Genomic DNA, 26560 nt, shown 5'->3' on the forward strand with positions numbered 1-26560 from the left:
TAAAAGGTATACTGTCAGCGGGCCCTTCCCTGGTGGCTCAGATAGTAAGGAGTCTGCCTGCAACGCAGGAGACCCAGGTTAGACTGCTGGGTCAGGAAGATCCTCTGGAGAAGGAAATGGCAACCCACTGCAGTATTCTTGCCTGGAAAATCCCATGGACGGAGGAGCCTGGCGGGCTACAGTCCATGAGGTTGCAGAGTCAGACATGACTGAGCGACTAACACTTTCACTTTCTTTTCAAGCCTACACTATATTACGAAGGAACATATAGTGAACACAGACCAGTGTGGTTCAACTTGGAAAATGAGGAACATCTGTGCCCAGACAAGGCTCAGGTGACATTCCATGCCAGCTGGAAGGTTAGACTACCCCAGTAGGATGGTCAGGGAATCCCTAGGGCCCCTGAAGCCCTTTTAGGAAGCTGTGAGGTCACACTATTTTTAAAGAAGTATTTAGATATTATTTACTCTTTTTACTCTTATTCTCTCAGGGCTGTATAGGAGAGCTTTTCAGAGGCTAGTTCATGTGGGATACTGCAACCATAAGCAGTTGAATGCTGACCGTAACCGACTGAATGCTGACTCAGATGTGGGAATCCAGCTGTGTTCTATTAAGCCAGACATTAAATTTGCAAAAACTGCATTCAGTCTAGTTCAGTTGCTCAGTCGTGTCTGACTCTTTGTGACCCCATAGACTGCAGCACGCCAGGCCTCCCTGTCTATCACCAACTCCCAGAATTAACCCAAACTCATGTCCATTGAGTTGGTGATGCCATCCAACAATCTCATCCTCTGTCATCCACTTCTCCTCCTGCCCTCAATCTTTCCCAGCATCAAGGTTTTTTCAAATGAGTCAGCTCTTCCCATCAGGTGGCCAAAGTATTAGAGTTTCAGCTTCAACACCACTCCTTCTAGTGAACACCAGGACTGATCTCCTTTAAGATGGACCAGTTGGGTCTCCTTGCAGTCCAAGGGATTCTCAAGAGTCTTCTTCAACACAATAGTTCAAAACCATCAATTCTTTGGCACTCAGCTTTCTTAACAGTCCAACTCTCACGTCTATACATGACTACTGGAAAAGCCATAGCTTTGACTAGATGGACCTTTGTTGGCAATGTCTCTGCTTTTCAATATGCTATCTAGGTTGGTCATAACTTCCCTTCCAAGGAGTTCAGTTCAGTTCAGTCGCTCAGTCATGTCCGACTCTTTGCGATCCCATGAATCACAGCACGCCAGGCCTCCCTGTCCATCACCACCTCCCGGAGTTCACTCAGACTCACGTCCATCGAGTCAGTGATGCCATCCAGCCATCTCATCCTCTGTCGTTCTCTTCTCCTCCTGCCCCCAATCCCTCCCAGCATCAGAGTCTTTTCCAATGAGTCAACTCTTCGCATGAGGTGGCCAAAGTACTGGAGTTTCAGCCTTAGCATCATTCCTTCCAAAGAAATCCCAGGGCTGATCTCCTTCAGAATGAACTCGTTGGATCTCCTTGCAGTCCAAGGGACTCAAGAGTCTTCTCCAACACCACAGTTCAAAAGCATCAATTCTTCAGCGCTCAGCTTTCTTCACAGTCCAACTCTCGTAAGTGTCTTTTAATTTCATGACTGCAGTCACCATCTGCAGTGATTTTGGAGCCCCCCAAAAATAAAGTCAGTCACTGTTTCCCCATCTATTTGCCATAAAGTGATGGGAATGGATGCCATGATCTTAGTTTTCTGAATCTTGAGCTTTAAGCCAACTTTTTTACTCTCCTCTTTCACTTTCATCAAGAGGCTCTTTAGTTCTTCTTCATTTTCTGCCATATGGGTGGTGTTATCTGCATATCTGAGATTATTGATATTTCTCCCGGCAATCTTGATTCCAGCTTGTGCTTCATCCAGCCCAGCGTTTCTCATGATGTACTCTGCATATAAGTTAAATAAGCAGGGTGACAAAATACAGCCTTGCTGTACTCCTTTTCCTATTTGGAACCAGTCTGTTGTTCCATGTCCAGTTCTAACTGGACAGTTGCTTCCTGATCTGCATACAGGTTTCTCAAGAGGCAGGTCAGGTGGTCTGGTATTCCCATCTCTTGAAGAATTTTCCACAGTTTGTTGTGATCCACATAGTCAAAGGCTTTGGCATAGTCAATAGAGCAGAAATAGATGTTTTTCTGGAACTCTCTTGCTTTTTTGATGATCCAGCAGATGTCAGCAATTTGATCTCTGGTTCCTCAGCCTTTTCTAAATCCAGCTTGAACATCTGGAAGTTCACGGTTCACATATTGCTGAAGCCTGGCTTGGAGAATCTTGAGCATTACTTTGCTAGCATTGAGATGAGTGGAATTATGCAGTAGTTTGAGCATTCTTTGGCATTGCCTTTCTTTGGGATTGGAAGGAAAACTGACCTTTTCTAGTCCTGTGGCCACTGCTAAGTTTTCCAAATTTTCTGGCATATTGAGTGCAGAATTTTCACAGCATCATCTTTTAGGATTTGAAATAGCTCAACTGGAATTCCATCACCTCCACTAGCTTTGTTTGTATTGATGCTTCCTAAGGCTCACTTGACTTCACATTCCAGGATGTCTGGCTCTAGGTCAGTGATCACACCATCGTGTGAAGATCTGGGTTGTGAAGATCTTTTTTGTACAGTTCTTCTGTGTATTCTTGCCACCTCTTCTTAATATATTCTGTTTCTGTTAGGTCCATACCATTTCTGTCGTTTATCGAGCCCATCTCTGCATGAAATGTTCCCTTGGTATCTCTAATTTTCTTGAAGAGATTTCTATTCTTTCCCATTCTATTATTTTCCTCTATTTCTTTGCACTGATCACTGAAGAAGGCTTTCTTATCTCTTCTTGCTATTCTTTGGAACTCTGCATTCAAATGGGTATCTCTTTCCTTTTCTCCTTTGCCTTTCGCTTCTCTTCTTTTCATAGCTATTTGTAAGGCCTCCTCAGACAGCCATTTTGCTTTTTTGCATTTCTTTTTCTTGGGGATGGTCTTGTTCCCTGTCTCCTGTACAATGTCACGAATCTTGGTCCATAGTTCTTCAGGCACTCTATCAGATCTAGTCTCTTAAATCTATTTGCACTCTATCAGATCTAGTCCCTTAAATCTATTTGTCACTTCCACTCTTCATAAAGGATTTGATTTAGGTCATACCTGAATAGTCTAGTGGTTTTCCCTACTTTCTTCAATTTAAGTCTGAATTGGGCAATAAGGAATTCATGATCTGAGCCACAGTCAGCTCGTGGTCTTGTTTTTTGCTGACTGTATAGAGTTTCTCCATCTTTGGCTGCAAAGAATATAATCAATCTGATTTCCCTGTTGGCCATCTAGTGATTTCCATGTGTAGAGTCTTCTCTTGTGTTGTTGGAAGAGGGTGCTTTGTATGACCAGTGCGAACGTTCTCTTGGCAAAACTCTATTAGCCTTTGCCCTGCTACATTCTGTACTCCAAGGCCAAATTTGCCTGTTACTTCAGGTGTTCCTTGACTTCCTACTTTTGCATTCCAGGCCACTATAATGAAAACGACATCTTTTTTGGGCGTTAGTTCTAGACGGTCTTGTAGGTCTTCACAGAACTATTTAACTTCAGCTTCTTCAGCGTTAGTGGTTGGGGCATAGACTAGGATTACTGTGATATTGAATGGTTTGCCTTGGAAACAAACAGAGATCATTCTGTCGTTTTGAGATTGCATCCAAGTCTGCATTTGGGACTGTTTTGTTGACCATGATGGCTACTCCATTTCTTCTAAGGGATTCCTGCCCACAGTAGTAGGTATAATGGTCATCTGAGTTAAATTCACCCATTCCAGTCCATTTTAGTTTGCTGATTCCTAGAATGTCGACATTCACTCTTGCCACCTTGTTTGACCACTTCCAATTTGCCTTGATTCATGGACCTGACATTCCAGGTTCCTATGCAATATTGCTCTTTACAGCATTGGACCTTGCTTCTATCACCAGTCACATCCACAACTGGGTGTTTTTGCTTTGGTTCCATCCCTTTATTCTTTCTGGAGTTATTTCTCACTGATCTCCAGTAGCATATTGGGCACCTACTGACCTGGGGAGTTCATCTTTCAGTGTCCTATCTTTTTGCCTTTTCATACTGTTCATGGGGTTCTCAAGACAGGAATACTGAGGTGGCTTGCCATTCCCTTCTCCAGTGCAGCACATTTTGTCAGAACTCTCCACCATGACCCGTCTGTCTTGGGTGGCCCTACATGGCACGGTTTAGTTTCATTGAGTTAGACAAGCCTGTGGTCCATGTGATCAGATTGGCTAGTTGTCTGTGATTGTGGTTTTAGTCTGTCTGCCCTCTGCTGCCCTCTCTCAGCGCCTACTGTCTTACTGGGGTTTCTCTTACCTTGGTTGTGGGGTATCCCTTCACACATTAACACAAACTAAAGTAAAAGTTGATGTTTTGGCAAGCTAATAGAGTGTGACAATTATTTTTTTTTTTTTTTTAAATCCAGCCTGTTATCTCTAACCTTAGGTAGTCTATCTTTAAAATATATATATGTATATCTCAAATACTTTTCAGGAGGAATAAAATGCACAAAATATTTTACATAAAACTTCCTAAAGATCCTCAGTTAACAGAATTTTCAAAGACATTAAAAAACATTAAGGAAAAAAAGAACTGTACACACTCACCCAAGTTTTAATATAAAAATGAACTGAACAACGTGAACGACTTTCAGGAGATCATATGATTCAAAAAGTCCAACAGCCTTCAGAAATTTAGTGAAACACAGTAACACAATATATTTCGTTAATCTGAAAAATAAAAACAGAAACAAGTTTCAGGTATCAATGAAATCACAAGGAACTCTGAAATCTTTTTCTTATTATACAATAGAGGTCATTATGAAAACCATAAATATAAACAAAAGATGAAACAAACAAACACTCAACTCACCCCCCATGTGTAACTACTACTAACACTGGTATATATACTGTCAGATTCTTTCATGTACATGAATGTATTATGGATAGGTACAGTCTATTAAAAAAAAGGCAAACTAAAAATAAACATTTTTGATTTCCTGAGTCACCTTGACTACTTTATAATGCACTTTTTAAAGAATTACTCCAAACAAAGAGAATAAAAACAGAAACCAAACTCTGTCATGAAATGAGATCATAATACAGGAAGGGAGAGTATGACAAATGCTGAAGTTCTCCTCTCCTCTGCTTCGTTAAGTGGTTGCAGTAGTCATAGTTGAAGTCAAGTGACCTGACCTACAGTCTTGAAAAGGCTTAGGAATGTGAAGCACCTCAGAAAGGGTGTGGAGAAGGGAATGGAACCCATTCCAGTATTCTTGCCTAGAGAATCCCATGGACAGAGGAGCCTGGGGGTTTATAGTCCATGGGGCTGCAAAGAGTTGGACATGACTGAGTGACTAACACACACACACACACACACACACACACACACACACACACACACACACACATTAGAAATGTGCCAAGTAGTTAGGTCTCCAGAATCCCACCCAGCACAGCCAGGCAACCATTTTCCCTCAATGAGGACAGAACAAGTGAAGTTTAGCCTCTGGAGAGGTCTAGACAAAAGGCAAATGGAAAAAAAAAAGGATGAGGTGTTGGACTAAAACCACAGAGATTAAAAAGAAGTTTCCCTTCTTTACCCCAAGACACCTGTCTTCCCTCATTTAGCTCTAACATCCTAACTGTCAGACTTTAATCTCCCAACAGAAGAACCCTTTTCTGGGAAGCCCATCAGGGGACAAGCCCTACACAACTCTTCTAACTAGTTTTTTACGCCTCACTCAAATATGAAAAGCCAAACCTGGATAATTATTTACAATAAGTCTATAACAACAGACCAAACTAAAATAACAAAGAAATTTAAAAGATACAGAGAGCATAGGGAATAGTAGAGAACATCAAAGAACTATATATTCTCGGACAAGAAAGAACACTGCGTCCATGAAAACCTGGTGCTTGCATAAAAAAAGGAAAAAGGAACTCCCGAAAGAGCAATCAGAAAACAGTGAAGAAATTATCTGTTTTCCAGCTTAGTAGAAGAACTGACTCTGTGAAAAGACCCTGATGCTGGGAAAGATTGAAGGTGGGAGGAGAAGGGGACGACAGAGGATGAGATGGTTGGATGGCATCACCGAGTCAATGGACTTGAGTTTGAGTAAACTCTGGGAGTTGGTGATGGACAGGGATGCCTGGCGTGCTGCGGTCTATGGGGTTGCAAAGAGTTGGACACAACTTAGCAGCTAAACTGAACTGAACTGAGTCTTCTTTGATCTAGTATTACCTCTAGTATTAAAAAAAAAAAAAGTACCTGAAACCCATTATTTATTTAGATATTACAAACATATACTACTATGTTGATATTATATGTTATAGAACACACACAAATTAGAAATGAAAAAGAATGAGATAAACAGATCGTCTTCACAAGTCACCCAGAAGAATACCTGCAAAGTTTACGTCTAACAGGAGTTAATACATTAAAAAGGAGGTACAGGGGATGTGCAAAGCAGCACAGCAGAGGAAGAAGTCTCTACTCATGGGAGAAAAATACAAAAAAGCAGACACAGAAGTTTAAAGGAAACCTTAGTCATTCAAATAGCAGTGCTAAAACAGTTTGATCTGCAATGATACCAATGTACATAGGGTGGTCCCCAAAACCACTGAGTGTAAATCATTAAGTCTCATGGCACTAAATCAACAAACAGTGATCTGCTTCAGAAGACATCAAAATATATACTTTTGGAAGTTTTAATGCAACTGTGAAAATATATTTCAGTCCTTGAAAGAATGAATCTCAACAATTCTACCATCTTCACAGTCTGACAGCTCATTTTCTGTTTTACACCAAATAACATTAAAGAAAATCAGATTTAGAACAAAATGGTTTTTCTTTTCATGAACATAATCTGCAGGAACTTTTAATGGTGCTGTTTGGGAGTTTTAACAATGTGATAATTATCACCAAGAAGCTAATAAAAACAATATGCAGAATGACATAACTCAAATCCTAAACCACAGAGGTTCCTACTTAATCTACCTATAGAATAGTATAAATATTGAAATTTCTGTTTAAAAGATCAAGCAGATTTTCTGGGCTGATAAAAATGGCCTACAGCTTGATTGTGCTGAAAGATGTAATTTATATCTCAATGAGAAAAGGAGTATTGGAAAAAAATAATAAAATTATGGCTTTAACAACAACAAAAAACTGAGTGTATTTTGTTTTTGGATTGTTTGCAGACTGGTTGAAAACGCAGTATGACATGAAAAATCCATCACGTTTCTAGCAATTATGTAGGTATGAAAGTAATGTATATGCGCTAGAAAGAACAAAACACTAACATGTAAGAGCTCAAAAACACCCTGGAGATTCTCTAGTCCAATTCCCCTCCTGTCACAGATTGGGAAGTTGAAGCCCACAGAGTTAGCGAGGGCCCAGCCCTTGACTCTCAAATATGCTCTTTTCTTAGGTCACACAGAAAACCCAAGTTCATCCAGAAGGCTTTGGGGATTCCCATCTTCTAAACCATTTCCAATTATATATTCACAGTGGCCCTCACAAAGGGTAAAATCATTAAATATTACAAACAAAATGCATATTAAAACCCAAGATTAATGCAGATTTTCTCTATTTAAGCTAGGGCTTCACTGGTGGCTCAGAGGGTTAAGAGTCTGCCTGCAATGTGCGACACATGCAGGTTTGATCCCTGGGTTGGGAAGAACCCCTGGAGAAGGAAATGGCAACCCACTCTTGCCTAGAGAATCCCATGGACAGAGGAGTCCAGCGGGCTACAATCTACCTGGTTGCAGAGTCGGATACGACTGAGTAACTTCACTTAGAGAAAAAAGTCAGATAGACTGAAGTAAATTAACTATATTAATGCTAATGATCATGGCAGCAATTTGTAATTAGCCAATAAAAATACTACTTTTGTTTATTCAGTTCTGTTTATTCTTCTGTTTATTCACTTCTTAACAAGGGGACTTACATAATATGTGCTCAGCAAATGTTTCCTAAATGAAAGAATGCTAACTCTACTGTTAACATTTGTGTGATGCAGCGATGTCTAGCACAGCAATACAGATAGCACAGTAATACAGTACATAACTGGCTGTCAAGCTTCTGGCAATTTAAACTGTCATCCACTCAGGCATGAATTCAGAATGAGGGAAGAGAGAGGAAAGCTCAAAGCCTCAAGCGCTTCACTCCTTCAGCTCTTAACAAGGTGTAAAAATAAGGTTAAAAAAAAAAAAAAGGCAGCAGGACAGAAGCAAGGACACAAAGAACGACACTGTCAACAAGACAGGGAGGATAAAACAAGAGACCAGGAAAAACAGACAGACATACATTAAAAACCCCGGCAATCTGGGAATTCCTGATGCCAGCCAAGAGCCTTGTACCGCCCTCAGGGAGCTGCGAAGCCATTTTCCAAATATTCCTGCTCACTTTCTATGTGCCGGGTGTCAATGGAGCCCAGTGAGACCAGTCTGACAGGTTGGTTTCAGGTACGACAGCCTTCCCCTCTCCTGATAAAAGGGCCTGATGCACCTGGAACTAGTTCTGCATTCTTTCTGACTTCAAAGGAGGACTTTTATCTAAAATTTATCTTAAAATGTTATCAAAGTCTTAACATTCTTTAAAAAAATGTCATCCATTTGATAATAAGCCTGAATATGAGAGCCATACTTGGAATGGCAGAGAGCAAAGGCCAAGAATCTGTCCTAGATGGTACTACGGAGGGGCTGAATCAATACTGGCAGCCTCTCGCATCTTTTATGTGAGAAGAATATATCCGTCTTTGTTTAAAGCTCTCTTAGTTTGGTTGCTGCTGCTGCTACTGCTGCTAAGTCACTTCAGTCATGTCCGACTCTGTGGGACCCCATAGACGGCAGCCCACCAGGCTCCCCAGTCCCTGGGATTCTCCAGGCAAAAACACTGGAGTGGGTTGCCACTTCCTCCTCCAATGCATGAAAATGAAAAGTGAAGTTCAAAGTGAAGTTGCTCAGTCGTGTCCGACTCTTAGCGACCCCATGTACTGCAGCCTACCAGGCTCCACTGTCCATGAGATTTTCCAGGCAAGAGTACTGGAGTGGGGTGCCATTAGTTTGGTTACTTACAATTAAATGCATTTCTAGATTCTATCCAAGAAACTTGTAATAAAGGCCCTCCCTTAAGGAGTTTAAGGTCTAAAGACAGGTGAGAAACAAGTGTTTATGTGACCCAGGTTAATTAGCAGAGATCTAAAGGAACAGATGTGGAAGCAACTAATTGCAACTAGGGCAACAAAAGTAGTCTTCCGAGTCTCAGGTGTGTGGGTATTAAAGACTAAGTAGAAAAAATAAACAACCCAATCAAAGAATGTGGGTTTGATCCCTGGTGGGGGAACTAAGATCCCACATCCCGTGGAACAACTAAGCCCAAGAGCCACAACTAGAGAGTCTGTGCTGCAACTGGGCTTCCCAGGTGGCACGGTGGCAAAGAACGCAGGAGACACAAGAGACTTGAGCTCCGTTCCTGGGTTGGGAAGATCCCCTGGAGCAGGAAATGGTAACCCACTCCAGTGTTCTTGCCTGAAAAATTCCATGGACAGAGGAGCCTGATGGGCTATATAGTCCATGCAGTCACAGTCAGATACAAATTAAGTCTTGTCATCAAGAAAAAGGTAAACTATACTTAATAGACTTGTTTTAAGATGAGGGAATATGTAAAATCATTTCTAAATAATTTTTCTTTAAATTGCTAACAAAACTTAAACATTTGGCACTTTGATGGCAAGATTCAGTCATAGGGAACATTAAACACAGAATTTCTTTTGGAAAGTATTTATTTGGCTGCATGCATCTGTTTCAGCATGAGGGCTCTTCCGTTGCAGCGCATGGACTCTTTAGTTGTGCTGCACAGTCTTCGTTGCTCCCGGGCATGTGGGACCTTAGTTCCCCGACCAGGGACTGAACCCACATCCCCGCACTGCAAGGTGGATTCTCACCCACTGGACCACCAGGAAAGTCCCTACAATACTTGCTCCCCTCTAGCTGTGGTGCGTGGGCTTCTCACTGCGGTGGTTTCTCTTGTCCTGGAGCTTGGGCTCTAGGGTGAGTGGGCGTCAGTACTTGCGGTTCCCCAGCTCTGGAGCACAGGCTCAAGAGCCGTGGCTCAAGGGCTTAGCTGCTCTGGAGCATGTGAGATCCTTCTGGATCAGGGATTGAACCTGTGTCCCCTGCACTGGCAGGCAGATTTTTATCACTGAGCCACCAGGGATGCTTTTCCTTTTTAATTAAAAAAACAAAAACAAAAAAAAGATTGTGAAAGTAATTCCTGAGTAGTTGCTTGTTATCAACATTTTAAATAAAACCATTCCTAATTTTCTGCTCACAGGTGCCCAACTGGGGACATCCTTCCAAACCTTTTCCTTTGCATATCCATGTATGGACAAACATATATTTTAGATACATTCATGTATTTACCACTGTACACATATTTTGATATTTTTATGTAATTTTTCATGTAATATATATTGGAGATTTTTTTGTTGTCATTATTAATTAGAAAAACTATTTTAATATTTAGCTGAAAGGTAGATACTTTGCTTTTTAAAGTGTCAACTAATGAAGTCTTCCTGTGGGGCTAACAACAAAACATTAGCTAAGGCCAGGTAACCATACACTATTAATAATAAGCACACAATCCCTAGTTCACGTTGCAAAGGGAAACATACCAAAAGGGAAATTTTCAGGGGTGAGGAAGGGAGGCACTTAAATGGGGGCAGTGGCTTCTGAGCCACTCACTGGTCCTTCAGGCAACTTATCAGGATCCAATCCACATTCCTGACTTCCTGATAATGTAAATCATTATCTGCCATTAACTAGCCTCATCAAAGGTCATCACTGGTATTTTCTGTGAAGGGTTAGAAAAAAACTCATTCTTCAAATCTGAAATTACTGAAATCGGAGTTTGGATTCAAACCTGCCTTTCGGGCTTTGCCCACTGTAGCAGCTCGCAGTTAAAAAGACAGAATCAGTGTATGTAAATCTATTTTGATTCATTCAATATTTAAGTGTCTACTATGTAGAGGGCAGTGTAAATGAAGTTTGGGGGCTTCACTGGTGGCTCAGTGGTAAAGAATCTGCCTGCAATGCAGGAGACATTCAATAATTATCAATCAATGCAGTAATTATAAATCGATTCAATAATTATCAGTCTGTGCAGGAGACATGGGTTCATCCAATAATCATCAATCAGTTCAATAATTATCAATTATTGCAATTATCAATTAATGCAGGAGACACGGGTTTGAACCCTGGTCTGGGAAGATCCCATATGCCGGGGACCAACTAATTGAGCAACTCACTCAGTGGTTGTGCCACAACAGCAGTGAGTCTGTGCTCTAGAGCCAGGGAGTCACCACTACTGAAGCCCGCGCGCCCCCTGCAGCCTGAGCTCCACAAGAGAAGCCACCACAATAAGCCTTCACACCGAACTAGCAAGCAGCCCCTGCTCTCTGCAACTAGAGAAAAGTCCGCACAACAAAGAGGACCCAGCACAGCCAAAAATAAATAAAAAGGAAGCTTCTAGCTTTAAAAAAAAAAAAAAAAAATGAAGTCTGAGGGAACTGACTCCCAGTTCAGTTACTAGGTGTGTGACCTTAGAAAAATTATTTTTCTATGTCCCAGTTTCCTGATCTGTGAGACAAGGACACAACTAATGAGTCTGCAGTGCTGTTGTGAAGGCTTAAGAGAAATGCTGCATGCAAAGTCCCTGGAACATAGAAGTGCTTAACAAATGCTGGCTGTCACCCTCTGCTCTTTCCTGCCAAGAGGATTTATTGAAGCCAACATACAAACATGTAAAACAATTCATATTTGTGAATTCAGGCATAAAAACATCCACAAAGAATCTGTCAATTAGCTTTTGTTGCAGATTATAATCAGATTTTGATTTTCAGTCTATATAAAGAAAAATTCTTTCAACCTGTAATCTATTCAAAATTCAACCAGTCCTGATTTGAATTTTATTCTGTAATGAACTATTTTTTTTAAGGATATTTATTTTTATGTATTTGGCTGCTCCAGGTCTCCGTTATGGCACTCGTAATCTCCAATCTTCCTGACAGCATGTTGGGTCTTTTAGTTGTGGCATCTGGGGATCTAGTTCCCTGATTAGGGATCAGACCCGGGCCTCCTGTCCTTGGGAGCAAGAATACTGGAGTGGGTTGCCATCCTTCTCCAGGGGATCTTCCCCACCCAGAAACTGAACCCACATTTCCTGCATTGGCAGGTGCAAACTTTTTTTCCTGAACTATTTAAGAGTAAGTTACATATATTATGCTCCTCTACCCGTAATTACTTGTATTCCTAAACCCATGGACATTCTCTTCTGAAATCAGTTATAAACTATAGGAAATTTAACATGGATATACTTTTATCTAATCTATCTTCTACAGTCCACTTTTATCAACTGACCCAGTCCTACCCTTTACTACATTTTCTCCAGTATTAAATCTACACCAGAATTGCCTATTGCATTTAGCTGTCACATCTCAGTAAATAATATTTGATATGTTGTTTTTTTTTTTTTTGAGCTTCTCTGGTGGCTCAGTCAGTAAAGAATCCACCTGCAATGCTGGAGACCCAGGTTTGATCCCTGGGTCAGGAAGACCTTTTGGAAAAGGAACTGGCAACCCACTACAGTATTCTTGCCTGGGAAATCCCATGGACAGAGGAGCCTGGAGCCGGTTACAGTCCATGGGGTTGCAAAAGAGTTGGACACGACTTAGCGACTAAACCACATTTTTATTTTACAAAAACGAGCTGTTCAAAATAGATCAGAAAATTAAACTTGTACTACAAAAAAATGCAGCTGATTTAAGTTGCTCAGCATTTCACAAAAAAATAGTTATTCTGGTAATGCTATTTATACAGTTCCAAAGAATTTAGCAAAAAATCTTCCAGTCTCAAAGGAGATATCCGAGAACAAGAAACACCTAACCTCATTAACCTTATTAAATATAAAGGCGATGAAAACCAGGTTCAATCAAACTGTTGAGCCGTATTTCGTGCATCCTGCGACACTACCTCAGAAATTAGCACAGGTCCAGAAAGACAAGCTGGAAAGTGGTCACTGTACTGACTTACCTTTCTGGCGTTCGTGGGAACATTACGGGGAGGGAGGGAAAGGGAATTTTTCCTTTTCACTCTATGAATTTCTGTACTGTTTGAACTTTTTGACAATGCGCACGCATTTCTTATTTAAGGATAAAACAAAATAGGCGAAGAAAGGAAAAGAAAAACTAGAGGGCGGGCTGGATTCTTAATGTGCGGGGTTATAACCTGAACCTCAAAGTTCATCTGTTTGTACTTTGATTTCCTCGCCTGAAGAGGTGATGGTGACCCTTCCTTTAAAAGGTCAGAAAGGTTAAATATCACCAAACTACTATTTGAGGGAGGAACACCCAACAGAAATTCTTCTGACAGGTGAGAAAAACCTCTCACGTGAACTGGCCAGCAGTTGTAAGCTTAACGGACGGCTCTGAACACCAGAAACTCAGGCGGAACCTTCCCGGGTCCTAGAGCATTTTTCCCGCAGCGGGGAACGGCGGAACCAATGAGAGCTGCCGCGGGAGCGCGGACTGCACCGAGGCGGGCGTTCCGGGCTGTCGGCGGCCGGGCCCCGCGTGCACCGGGGAGGATCCGCGCAGCGGCCGGGCGGGCGCAGGGAGAGAGCGGCTCCGGAAGCGGGAGCCCGATCGGTCCCTTACCGAGCGCTGGGCACATCCACCGGCCCGAGGCCGCTGCCGCCGCCGCCGCCGTGGCCGGCTAGCACGTCCCCGCCGTATTTCTCCTCCATCCCGGGGATCAGGAGCCGTCGCCGCCGCCGCCGCCGCCGCCGCTACCCCCGCGGCGGGGTCTCCTCATGTCTCTCCGCTCCGCGGAACAGCCGGCGCGGGCGCGTCACTCCCCCATGGCAACGGCCCCGTCAGGTCCCCGCGGGCCAGACGGCCGCCGCCGCCGCCGCTATTCCCGGCTCACAAGCACGCGTGCGTGGGGACTAGGCCACGGACAGTTCCGGGGGCGCCGGCTTTCCCGGAGGCTCACCGGAGCGGACGGCACCAGGCCACGTCATCAGGCCCAGCAGCCCTCACTCTCGGGGCGGGAGGGCCCGGTCCTGCGCCTGCGCACTGCACAGCACTCGCCATCCCCTCCCCTCCCTAAGGCTCCTCCTACCGCGGGGCTTTGAATGGAGTTCTGGCCCCACCCCATCTGCCCCTCCCGTAGATGAAGCCTGAGCACATACCTGTCCCTGCAGCGCCACCTATGGGCCGTAAGAACTACAAGGAGTTCTGCAGCGGAGAGGAGACAGAAAATGCCCCACTTGTGATGAAATATTAATAGACTAGAATTTCTTTTAAATTCTGGCTTTTAAACTTGTTACTTAATCCTGGCACATCAGTAAATCTGGGAAGGTAGGACAAGACTTTATTAGGGTTATTTTTCTGTTGCTAAAAAGTTAAGAAAATGGGCTTCAGTGTCTGTCTTTGAATGTCAACTCTGCCACTTACTGTGTGACTTGGTCTTTCTGTACCTCAGTTTTCTTATCCGCAAAGCAAGAATAGTAATATCTATGTCATAGGGTTGTTGGGAGGAGTGTTAATACGTGATGTCTGTAACAGTGAATGGTATATAGTAATCAGTAAATGTTAGCTATTATTTATAGGGAAATTTGAGGACTGGGATATGGAGATAAAAATGGGGTTTTTGAGCAGTGCAAATTATGATTAGTTTACAATGTTCCACTTAATTCAAATATATTGATACATAGAGTCTTAGAAACCTTTTAGAGAATGAGAAGTCATAGTCTCTGCCTGCTGGGACTTCATAATCTATTGTGGAAAATACTTAGCAATTTGAGAGCAAGACCTGGTTGGCAACCTTACACCTTAAACGCACAAATGCTAAGAGTTCCCAATAAAGGTGTGATAGGGGTGTAACCAGAGAAGACTCACAGATAGAAGCTGATCTGGAACCTAAGTTTTGGATATGTGAGAAAAACATTGTGGGAAGATATGTCCTAAGTGTAGAACAAAGAAGAAGGCATGAACTTTACTTTTAATTTTTATTTATTTGTTTGTTTATGGCTGTGCTGGGTCTTCACTGCCGCGCAGACTTTTCTCTCGTTGGGGAGAGCAGGGGCTGTTCTCTGGTTGCAGTTAATGGGCTTCTTATTGCAGGGGCCTTTCATTGCGTAGCGTGGGCTCTAGGGTGCGAGGGGAAGGCACGAACTTTAAAAGCTAAGGATGCATATTTTCCCATTTGAGGCAAAGAAGAGTGCAAAGATACAATACTCCATCAGTGAATTGGGTTTTAAATTCAGGATGTTTGTTTATTGAATTTTAGTCATTGACTCAGAGTGGAGTAGATCAGGTAAAGCTGAACAAAGAATGACTTTCTTGCTTCACTTTCTTGAAGTGACTTTTTTGTAGCATTTTTTTCCTTGTAGCTATTTCTTTGCAGAATTGTTATTTTCTAATCCAGATGGTGGTGGTAACAACTAGCTATCTTGTTTTTCTAGAGCTGATTCCATCCCTTTGGAGTTCAGAGAACTAGGTAAAATGACATGTATACATTAAGATTAATTTTTATCCCAAGCAGAGCTTGAATTCAGTTGATATTTGATTTGGTTAGAATTAGGACATTGTTCTTTTAGGCTGATATGTTTCCTGTTGTTGTTTTTTTTTTCCGTAGTGGAAGGAAAAGCGACTCTCTTTTCTTTCTTCCTGCTCACTTCTCAGCCCAGTCCAACCTGGCTTCTACGTTCACCATTCCTTTGAAGCAGCTCTCTCATGGGTATTTTTGAGCTATGTATTACTTTACCTCTCTCTAACTTTGAACATAGTTGATCTCTCCCTCTTCTGGAAACATTCTCTTTCCTTGGTTTCCAGAGCCCCCCATTTGGTTGTCAGCGGAAGTTCATGTTCTCCCAAACTCATGCTCTCTCCACTAGACTTGATCCTCTGTTGATGCTTCTCTCTCATCGAATGGCACCATTTACTTAGTTTAGTAAACCAAAAGCTCAAGTATCATCCTTAACACCTCCCCTTCCTTACAGTCTGTATCCAACACTGAAGTCATGTCATTTTTTACCTTCTCAGTATTTCTTGAATCAATCCAAAATTTTCCATCCTCATCGCTACGCTCTAGTCTAAATGACCGTGGCGTTTTATTCAGACGGCTACCATAACCTCCTTACTAGTCTTTCCAAGTCCTCTCCCTTTTCTACAGTCTTGTTTTCCACATTCTGCCACAGTACTAACAATCTCTTCCAGTTGCAAATCTTATTATGCACTGCCTGCCCCACCCGACCCTACTCTCCAGCCTTCCAGTGGCTTCCCATTACTCTTTTCTTAAAGGTTTTATTTATTTATTTTTGACTGTGCTGTGTCTTTGTTGCATTGTGCAGGCTTTCTCTGGTTGCGGTGAGTGGGGGCTACTCTGTTGCAGTACACAGGCTTCTCATTGCAGTGGCTTCTCTTGTTGCGGAGCGCAGGCTCTAGGCACCTAAGCTTCAGTAGTTGCGGCACGAGGGCTTAGTTGCTCCGAGGTATGTGGGGTCTTCCTGGACCTGTGGTGGAACTAATGTCCTCTGCGTTGGTAGACGGATTCCTATCCATTGTGACTTTCTATCCTTTTTAACACAAGCTCAGTGGTAAAGAATCTTCCTGCCAATGCAGGAGACCCAGGTTCGGGTTTATTCCCCGGGTCGGGAAGATCCTCTGGGGGGAGAAAATGGCAATCCACTCCAGTGTTCTTGCCTGGAAAATTCCAAGGACAGAGGAGCCTGGCGGGCTACAGTCCATGGGGTCTCAAAGAATTGGACACAACTGAGCACGCCGGTCCCATCACTTCATGGGAAATAGATGGGGAAACAGTGGAAACAGTGTCAGACTTTATTTTTCTGGGCTCCAAAATCACTACAAATGGTGACTGCGGCCATGAAATTAAAAGACGCTTACTCCTTGGAAGGAAAAACCTAGATAGCATATTCAAAAGCAGAGACATTACTTTGCCAACAAAGGTTCGTCTAGTCAAGGCTATGGTTTTTCCTGTGGTCATGTATAGATGTGAGAGTTGGACTGTGAAGAAGGCTGAGCGCCCAAGAATTGATGCTTTTGAACTGTGGTGATGGAGAAGACTCTTGAGAGTCCCTTGGACTGCAAGGAGATCCAACCAGTCCATTCTGAAGGAGATCAGCCCTGGGATTTCTTTGGAAGGACTGATGCTAAAGCTGAAACTCCAGTACTTTGGCCACCTTACGCGAAGAGTTGACTCATTGGAAAAGACTCTGTTGCTGGGAGGGATCGGGGGCAGGAGGAGAAGGGGACGACAGAGGATGAGATGGCTGGATGGCATCACTGACTTGATGGACGTGAGTCTCAGTGAACTCCAGGAGATGGTGATGGACAGGGAGGCCTGGTGTGCTGCGATTCATGGGGTCACAAAGAGTCGGACATGACTGAGCGACTGATCTGATCTGATCTGATCTGAGCGCGCAGGGTTTAAGACAAAATCAAGCCATTAACGTGGCCAGCAACATCCTGTATGGGCTTGACGTAATGTATCTTTTCAGCTTTATCTCATTTCAAGCTGCCCTCTAATCTCAAGATCCCAGTCATCAGTTGTGCTGTTTATTTTCTAATATAAGACTTTTCTCAGACCAGTTTTCATGTGTAGAATGCACCCCATCTCAACCTTTGATTGTTAAGATCTTACTTGTTCCTTTTGCTTCAGGTTGAGTTTCTCTAGGAAACAGACTCTGAGAGATGGAGTTTAGTGTGCAAGATACTTTTTAAGGAGTGCTTTGGGGACCAACAGCTGTAAAGGGGAGGGAAAGGACACAGCTGGGCAGAAGAAGTTGAGAAGTGGTGCATACCAGCAAAAGCCACAGTAAACCTCACGGACGCATCTGGAGCTAAAATGGTTCTTGAGACATACGTTACAGTTTTTTATTTTCCGAATAAAGTCTTTTATAGGTTCAAGATTCATCCAAGATCATGAATTGCGTTTAATTGTCATGTCTCATTAGTTTTGTTTTATCTGGAACAGTTCCTGGTCTCTCCTTTTTTTCATGACCTTGACATTTTTGAAGTGAATGGGACAGTTGCTTTGCAGAATGTCTGTCAGCTTGCGTTTGTCTGATGTTTCCTCATGATTGGATTTTAGGTATGCATTTTTGGCAGGAATAGCACAGAAGTGATTCTGTATTCCTCTTGTTGCATTACATCAGAAGGGACATGATGTTGATTTGTCTCATTCACTAGTAAAAAGTTAACTTTTATCATTTGATAAGACATCTGCTAGATTTTTCAGTGTAATGTTATTGAATGAGTGTTTTGTCTGGAGATACTTTGAGACCATGTTAAAATTCTGTTTCTGATCACACTTTCAGTCATTTGTATTAGTATCCATTTTTGGTCCTCGATCAAAACAGTTTTTACTATAAAGTTTGCTACATGCTAATCATCTGTTCCATCATCTTGTCTACATTTATTATTTGACCTTCTACTGTAAGGTAAAAATTTCCTATACTGCCCCCAATGTAGCTATCTATCTTAGTATTATTAAGTTCATGGGTTCCTGTTTTATTAAATGGATTATAATCAATTGCTATGACTCTTTTGATGCTAAATTATCCCAAATTAAGCCACTGGTTTTTGTACAGTCTTGAAATATTCCTATCAATCTTTCAGAATTTCCATATTTTCTGGTATAAGAGGTTCCAGATTTATTATATACTTTCCCTAATTTAGCTCTGGAATTAGCCATTTCTCCAAGGAGCTCTGGTTCCTTTTGAGGAGAGTGGTATTTAGAAACTGAGGTCTATATGGGACTTCCCTGGCAGTCCCGTAGACTCAGTGCTTCTACTGCAGGGGGCATGGGTTCCATCCCCGGTTGGGTAACTAAGATTCGGTATGTCATGGCCAAAAAAAGAAACCAAGGTGTGAAGTGATTCCAAAGAGAAAGATAAATGCCATATGATATCACTTATATGTGGAATCTAAAATAGGACACAAATGAACCTATCTGTGAAACAGAAGCAGAATCACATGGTGAATACATCTGCAGTTGCCACGGGGGATGAGGGAGGGAGAGGGATGGATCCGGAGGGATTAGCACATGCAAAGTAGTGTATATAGAATGGATAAATCTAAGGTCCTACTGTACAGCACAGAGAACTGTATTCAAAATCCTGCAATAAACTCTAATGAAAAAGACTGTAAAAAAGAATATATATTTTGCATATTCTCTCTGTATAGAATATATGGGCTTCCCAGGGGGTGCAGTGGTAAAGAATCCGCCTGCAATGCAGGAAACCCAGGTTTGACCCCTAGGTTGGAAAGATACCCTGGAAGAGGAAATGGCAACCCACTCCAGTATTCTTGCCTGGGAAATCTCATGGACAGAGGAAATTGGTGGACTACAGTCCATGGGGTTGGAAAGAGTCAGACACGACTGAGCATGCATGCAAAAATAGAATATATGTGTATATATATATATATATCTGAGTCATTTTACAATAGTAATTAACACAATATTATAAATCCACTATACTTCAATAAAACAAAGACCGAGGTCTAGGTGTTGGGTATTGCATTGCTGCTGGTGCGCTTATTGCTGCTTTGACTTCTCAGTGGACAGAGTTAGGAATTATGTATGTACATATGTATACAACTAGGTGTGTGTTTGTGTACCTAAGTATATTTTTCTATTTATCATACACCGGAAACCAAAAGTTCATACCAACACTTCCAAGTGCAAGCCAATCTTAGATGTTTTTATCCTAGACTCTCCCCTTTCTACGTCTGTATTTCTCTTCCTTGAGGGTGAAAAACCTGGCTCCCAAAAAAGATTATGTAAACTGTCCAAAATTATATAACGGGTAAGGCAAGACTCCCCACTAACTGGGCGAAGTGCACTCTAGTGTCAGCTGTTGGCTCCTCTCTTCTGCTTGCACGAGTGACGACTGTTCCAGTGATGTAAGCGAACCCAATTCGGGGAGGGCCTCTTTTGTAAGCCACCTCTAGGAATCTGGATCAAAGAATATGGCGGCCATCGTCCTGCAGAGCAAATTAGTGGCTGCTTCCTTCCTTCTAATGAGTCCTTGTTGAGTGCTTACTTTGTGTAGGTCCAATTCTAGGTACTTGTTGGGTTTCCCTGAAGCACACTCTGAAATGAGGATTTGTGTGAAAAGTGTTCCCAGGAAAAACTGGTAGGAGTGTGGGAAGGTGAGATGGGAAAGAAAGATGAGCAGGAAGTGACAGCAGGTTCACTTCCACTGGGGAGCTTGGATATTGTGAAGGTCCCGCTTCAGAGGGTCCTGGTTGGGGTGAGGTGTCTTAGTCCATCTGCACTGCGGTAATTAACAAAACACTGTAAATGCAGTGGTTTTATAAATAAACAATGGAATTTACTTCTCACAGTTCTGGAGGCTGGGATTTTCAAGATCAAGGTGCTGGCAGATTTGGTCTCTGGTGAAAGCCGTCCTCCCCGTTTATAGGCAGTGCGTTTTCACTGTGTCCTCAAGTGGTGGAAGGAGGGAGTAACTCTCTAGAGTCCTTTTTACAAGGATATTAACCCAAATCATGACCTAATAACCTCCCTAAAGCCCACCTCTCAATTCCATCCCCTTGGGGTTTAGGATTTCAATGTGTGTGTTCTGAGGGAGACACAACATTGAGACCATAGTATTTGGAATGAGGATATTTCAGGAGTAGTTCACCGACAAAGAGAGGAAGGTGCTGGCTGGCTGTTAGGAGTGCTCCTGGCATGTGTAAGGGTAGGAAAGGGATCACGGGGGCATGGGCAAGGGACTTATTGATGATAATGTCCACGGCAAGACTACAAATATTTTGATCATTTCCCACATTATATGGTCTACTTTTTCAAGGTTGAAATCAGAAACCTCACATTCCCAGACTTCCTTCCACCTGGGGTTTGGGAATGTGACCTGGGTTTTTCACAATCAGACTATTCAGGCATAACTTGACCTCAGCTGAGGAGGCAGGAAATCCAGAGTTGATGTTCTACTTGGGAAAAAAGACCCAGTACTTTGGAAGAGTGGTGGCGGAGCTTCTGGTGTCCATTTCTGGGTGTCCTTGGTGCCCAGTGGCAATGCCATTGGTGTTTTGGGCAGAATGGCCTTCATGATATGGTTGGACCTTGTTTTTGGCTGCCTAGCTTCAGAGCCTGGCTCTCTGGTCCTCCAAGAAGTTCTGTGATTTACCCAATACCCCTCAATAAATTCCTGCCTAAACTAGTCAGAATGGAGGTTGCTGTTGGTAATTAAATCACTGAATGGTACAGGTGATAACGGCAGCAACCCTTTAAGAACAGTAATCAGCTCACAGATTTTGTGAGTGCATTTTATTTCACTCACAGTGTGAGTGGGGAACACTATGATGCTTATAAAAATCAACTCCTAAAATGTTGCACCATAGTGGAGAAAGCTTCCCCAAACTCATCAGATGACTTCATTTGATGTCAAATATATTCTTGTCATCTATTTGAAAGTGGAAAAAGGAAACGAGACAATGTTCACTAATTCCTTATCCTTCCTGACCAGGTAGAAAGAAGGAAAGTGTGTGTGTGCCCTGGAATTGTAAGGGAGACACTGAGTTTGCAATACAAATGCTAAGCTATAGAAGGAAGCGCTGGATTTTTTTAAGGGTTTGAGGTGCTACCAGTTAGGCACATTAGTGTGTAATCTCTTTAGCAGACATTAAATGTGGGCAGCTAAAAATGAAAAACCCTATCTATAGGAATGATCGGGAGGGTGCAAATGAGGAGACGGAGGGAAATAATTGCTATTTTGACATTTTCAACTAGCAGAACAGTGGATCTAGAAGTTTCGTCATAATTATGTCCCAAGTTTTTCAAGAATTTATCCTGCCATTCACCCACACATATACCCAGTAATCATAAAGGAAATATTCACTCAAGGCCTCCTATGTGCCAGTACCAATTATATCCCAGAATGGAGAAAAATACGGTGTTACCCTTCTTCTCAAACTGATTGGAAATTTAACTGGTAGAAACACACTGTGGAAAAAAAAACTTAAAAAAAGAAATTTGTTGGAAGGCAGTTCTTCATGGGTCTGTTGTGTTTTGCATGTCTTCTGAGCAGGAGCGTGGATAGCTTTTGCCCCAGACTGTTTTCAAGGTTGTTTGTATAGCAAACAACCTTGGAAGATAGAGATAATATCTTCTTCTCAAACAGAGGGAAGATTTGTTTGCTGCCTGGGTGGCTCAGATAGTAAAGAATCTGCTTGCAATGCAAGAGACCTGGGTTTGATCCCTGGGTCAGGAAGATAACTGGAGAATGGAATGGCAACTCACTCAGGTATTCTTGCCTGGAGAATTCCATGGATAGAGGAGCCTGGCAGGCTACAGTCCATGGGGTCATATAGAGTTGGACATGACTGAAGGACTAACGCATAACAAAGATATCACTTCCCTCTAGGACAAGGTTGGGCTAGCAGCTCTATTAAAAGATTGGGGTTTCCCCAACCCTCACTTGCATGTTAGCATCCATCTAGGCTAACATGCATCATCTCCATGGGATTTTGGGGTGGAGGGGGCAAGACAACGTGATGCAAACCTGAGGTTCATGCTCCCAGCATTTTTGGATACCCCCAAAGAAAAAGGACAAAGATTTTGGACAATTTTATGGGTTAAAACATTGTATATCACTGGTATTTTAATTAAAGCAAAACTTTTTTTCACCATTGAGTTTGAACATCTGTTGACATATTTCTTGACTCTTCTGCTTCATTTTCAAGTGTATGGAAATTGTTTTCCGATCTTTCTCATTTTTCTCTTAAGGGACTTATCTTTTGTTCATACAAAAAAATAAATTTATACACTAAGGAAATTCCTTTGACTCTAATTCCAGTTTGGATTCTTTGCCTGGGCCATGTTGAGGTATAATTTCTACACTGTCTTCTGTATTTTCTGAACCACCGCTTGTTGATGCCACATTAGTCTTTGATCTTACCTTATTCATGATGGGTGGGCGGTTGGCCAGTGAAAACTAGGTAAGGAAGAAGTCAGAAAGGTCAAACTCGAAAGATAGCTGGAGAAAGCTCATCTGTTGTTAGCTGTGCTGACATATTCTGGTGGAATCCCTGTGCTAGATGCCCATGTCATCACACCATTCCCCTATTCTGGAACATTCAGTGACTGACTCCTGTGTTCCCAGACTATGTAAAGTTTCAACCTCCCTTCTCTCTCCTTAATTTGGTTCTGTCCTTCCTTTCCCATCCAACTTCATCCCTATCTTTTCCATTCCACTGCATCTGGGCTCAAAGGTGCTTCAAGACACCAAAGCCTTCAGTGGCTCCTTATTTGGAGACACGATTGCACATTAACTTGAAAATGTCTTAGAGCATGGTTAGATTTGCACTTTAATCAATTTTAAAAAGCGTCATTAATTATGAAAGAAGCACAAATTAAAACAGGAAATATGCTGTGGCGGGCACAGACATGTGTGTCCCAGATCCCACTTCAAGGCGGGACGTGCCGTCCAGCTGGCAGCTTGCAGTCCTCAGCTGTGACTCCTTTTGGGTGCCCTCGTTCTACGGGTGGTCTGCAATCATGCTGACCAAGGCCGGGTTCCAGGGCTTGGCCATTGTGTCTCAGTGCTCTTCAACTCTGATCGATCATACGCACCCCAGAGCACATCTTGGGGTTGAGGTTCCTAGCAGGTTGGATTGAAGTTCCACTTTTCTCTCTGCCCAGTCCTACTTCCCTCCCACTCTTTCCCATAGGTGTCGATGCTTCATAAATACTTTGTGTGCAAATTCCAAACCAGTGTCTGCACCTGGAGAACCCAACCTGCGTCAGACTCTTTTAAAACATTCACGTCGGCAATTAAAAGGGGCAAATCTAGGCCTTTCCTAAATTCTTCAGCATGTTTATTATTATTTAAAATTTTTATGTTTATTTATGGCTGTGCTGAGTCTTTGCTATTGTGTGTGGACTTTCTCTAGTTGCGGCAAGTGGGGGCTTCTCATTTGCCATGGCTTCTCTAGTTGTGGAGCACAGGCTCTGGGACCTATGGACTCAGTAGTTGGCGGCTAATGGGCTTAACTGCCTTGTGGCATGTACGATCTTCCCAGGCCAGAGGCTGAACCTGTGTCCCCTGCATTGCAAGCTGGATTCTTAACCATTAGATCACCAGGGAAGCCTAGCATGTTTCAATATTTGCTTACCAGTTTTTTCTTTTGATATAAAATTTATGTACAATGAAATGCACACATTAACTGTACATTTGCTGAGTTTTGACAAATATTTGTAACCCACACCTCTATGGAGTTATGGGCTGTTCCCGTCACCCCTCAAAGTCCCTTCATGTCCCTTCTCAATCAATCTGACTTCCAACAGAGGAAACAGCTACTTTCATTTCTTTCCCACCATCCAGTAGCCTATTAGCCTATTCTAGAACAACACATAAGTGGAATCCTGCCACAGTTCTCTTTTGAGAAAGGCTTCTTCACTCAGCATAATGTTTTTAAAAGTCATCATAGTTGCTTCATAGATTGGTAGTTTATTATTTTTTCTTGCTGTGTGTTTTGGTACTTCTGGTTCAGTGCATGAATTAACACAGTTTATTCATTCTCTTACTGATGGATACCTGGGTTGTTCCAGTTTTGGGGTATGGTGAATAAAACTGCTTTAAACATACTTGTACAGGTCTTTGTGTAGAAAGGTGTTTTTTTTTTTCCTTGGGAGTAGAATTGCCAAGTCACAGAGTAGGTGTATGTTCTAGTTTATTAAGAACATGCCAGCCGTTATTCCAAAGTAGCTGTTTTATTTTCCAGGCTTACTGCAACATATGAGTTCTGGTTGCTACACATCCTCATTGTGGTTGGTGGAATCAATCATTCAATTGTAACTGTTTACAATTCTGATAGGTATATAGTGATATCTCATTTAATTTACATTTCCCCAATGACTAATAAGAAGTTGAGTGCTTTTTCATTTGCTTATTGGCCATTTTTCTGTTGAGAAGTGTCTATTTGAGTATTTCACCCAATTTTTCATTGGGTGATTTGTATTTTTAAACTGAGTTGTAGGAATTTTTTTGTATTCTGATTATACCATTCCTTTGTCAATAAATGTTTTGCAGTATTTTCTTCTAGCAAAAAACATAAGCCTAAAAAAAACAATCTCAATACTAACCCCTGGATATTTATAAAATGCTTTTATATTTTTATTTATTTGATTTTTTTTATATACAAAATATTTTGACAGAACAAAGGGAAAAAGAGCTGAGCTTTGAGAGTCGTTCAGAGGATCTCTGCTCTGACACACTGTGTAACTGTTAATCCTGAGCAGGTTTCCCATGATGTGATGAATTCTCTCAGGGCAGAGTGAATATCTTAGCTATTTTTGGTTTTCATTTCAGTACCTGGTTAAGGTATTTTAAAGCTGGAAATTTCTGAGTGAGTATTTTCTCCTGGGTTGAAATCCAGTGGCATTTTTGTTATCTGAAGAACAGGAGTGGGATTTTTTTGTCCTTAGTCACAGTTTGAATATAGATGATAATATCAGCTCTTGGTTATTATTGATTTGCTGTGGTTTGTTGGCTGTTGAGCGGTCTTCAATCAGGATTGAAAGATATGTGCCAGACATTCAGAAAGAATTATTTCAGAGGGGACCTCGTCCTTCCTTGAACTCCTAAAATTCCTTTTCTATCTCTCTTAGTGTGTACTCTGCTTTCTCTCTACAGGGTAAGCAGTTTGAAAGGAAGGATGAATCTCATTTGTGTCTCTAGCTCCTCCCGGAACTAACATCAGGATGCCTTGCACAGAGCAGAACAACAAACACCTACAGAATGGATACATAAAGTACAAACAAAACAAACCCAACCCAACCACACAATACAGCAAGCTGACACAAAAGAAAGATTAAGGAGGGACTAGTCTATGGTTCGCATGTTGCGAATTGCAATTTCTCTGCTATTTCCAAACAAATTCATTTTGCTTGGTTAAAAAAATTAATAAGCCATAAACTTATATGGTTTCCTTATTCGGTGAGGTGTTATTAAGATTCAGATGTGACTGAGAAGTGAAGCCTCACTCCAAAGTACCTTGTGGTACAATATTCTGGAATGGAGACCAACTTCAAACACTTTGCTTGTAGTTATCATTTTGGGAATTTTTGTACTCTTAGGCTGTTGTACTTCCCAAAGTTACATGGGAATTTCTTGAAACTATGCAAGCATTATGTACTTTAAAGGAAAGCCTGGGATGGCATAAGTGACCTGAGCCTGAAATACTCCTGCTTGGGAGAATACTCATTCTCCCAGGAATGCTGAGGTAGGTTGTCTTATTTGTTTGCAGTCACCTGTAGGATCTCTGTTAGTCGTTTCCATCCATTTAAAGACCTATGTTAAGCATCATGTATGTGTATGGCCCTGTGATAAATACTGTCCTTAAAAATGGGAGATAAGAAATTTTTGAAACCACTAGAGGACGATATAACACAACACAATCCATGGTGAATTTAGGCA

The 26560-nt window shown here is 42.0% G+C and overlaps 1 protein-coding gene across 1 annotated transcript in view; it reads right to left on the reverse strand.

Annotated features, from left to right (window-relative positions):
- Positions 1 to 14154, reverse strand: part of SLC30A5 (solute carrier family 30 member 5) — a 32076-nt gene extending 17922 nt beyond the window's left edge. The window contains exons 1-2 of the mRNA XM_061393363.1: positions 13752 to 14154; positions 4642 to 4764 (exon numbers count right to left, since the gene is read on the reverse strand). Of these exons, the coding sequence (XP_061249347.1) occupies positions 4642 to 4764; positions 13752 to 13840 (212 nt within the window). The 5' untranslated portion in view covers positions 13841 to 14154. The remainder of the gene's footprint in view (positions 1 to 4641; positions 4765 to 13751) is intronic.
- Positions 14155 to 26560: the final 12406 nt, after the last annotated feature.

The sequence above is a fragment of the Bos javanicus genome, chromosome 20, assembly GCF_032452875.1.
Source record: "Bos javanicus breed banteng chromosome 20, ARS-OSU_banteng_1.0, whole genome shotgun sequence".
NCBI lineage: Eukaryota > Metazoa > Chordata > Mammalia > Artiodactyla > Bovidae > Bos > Bos javanicus.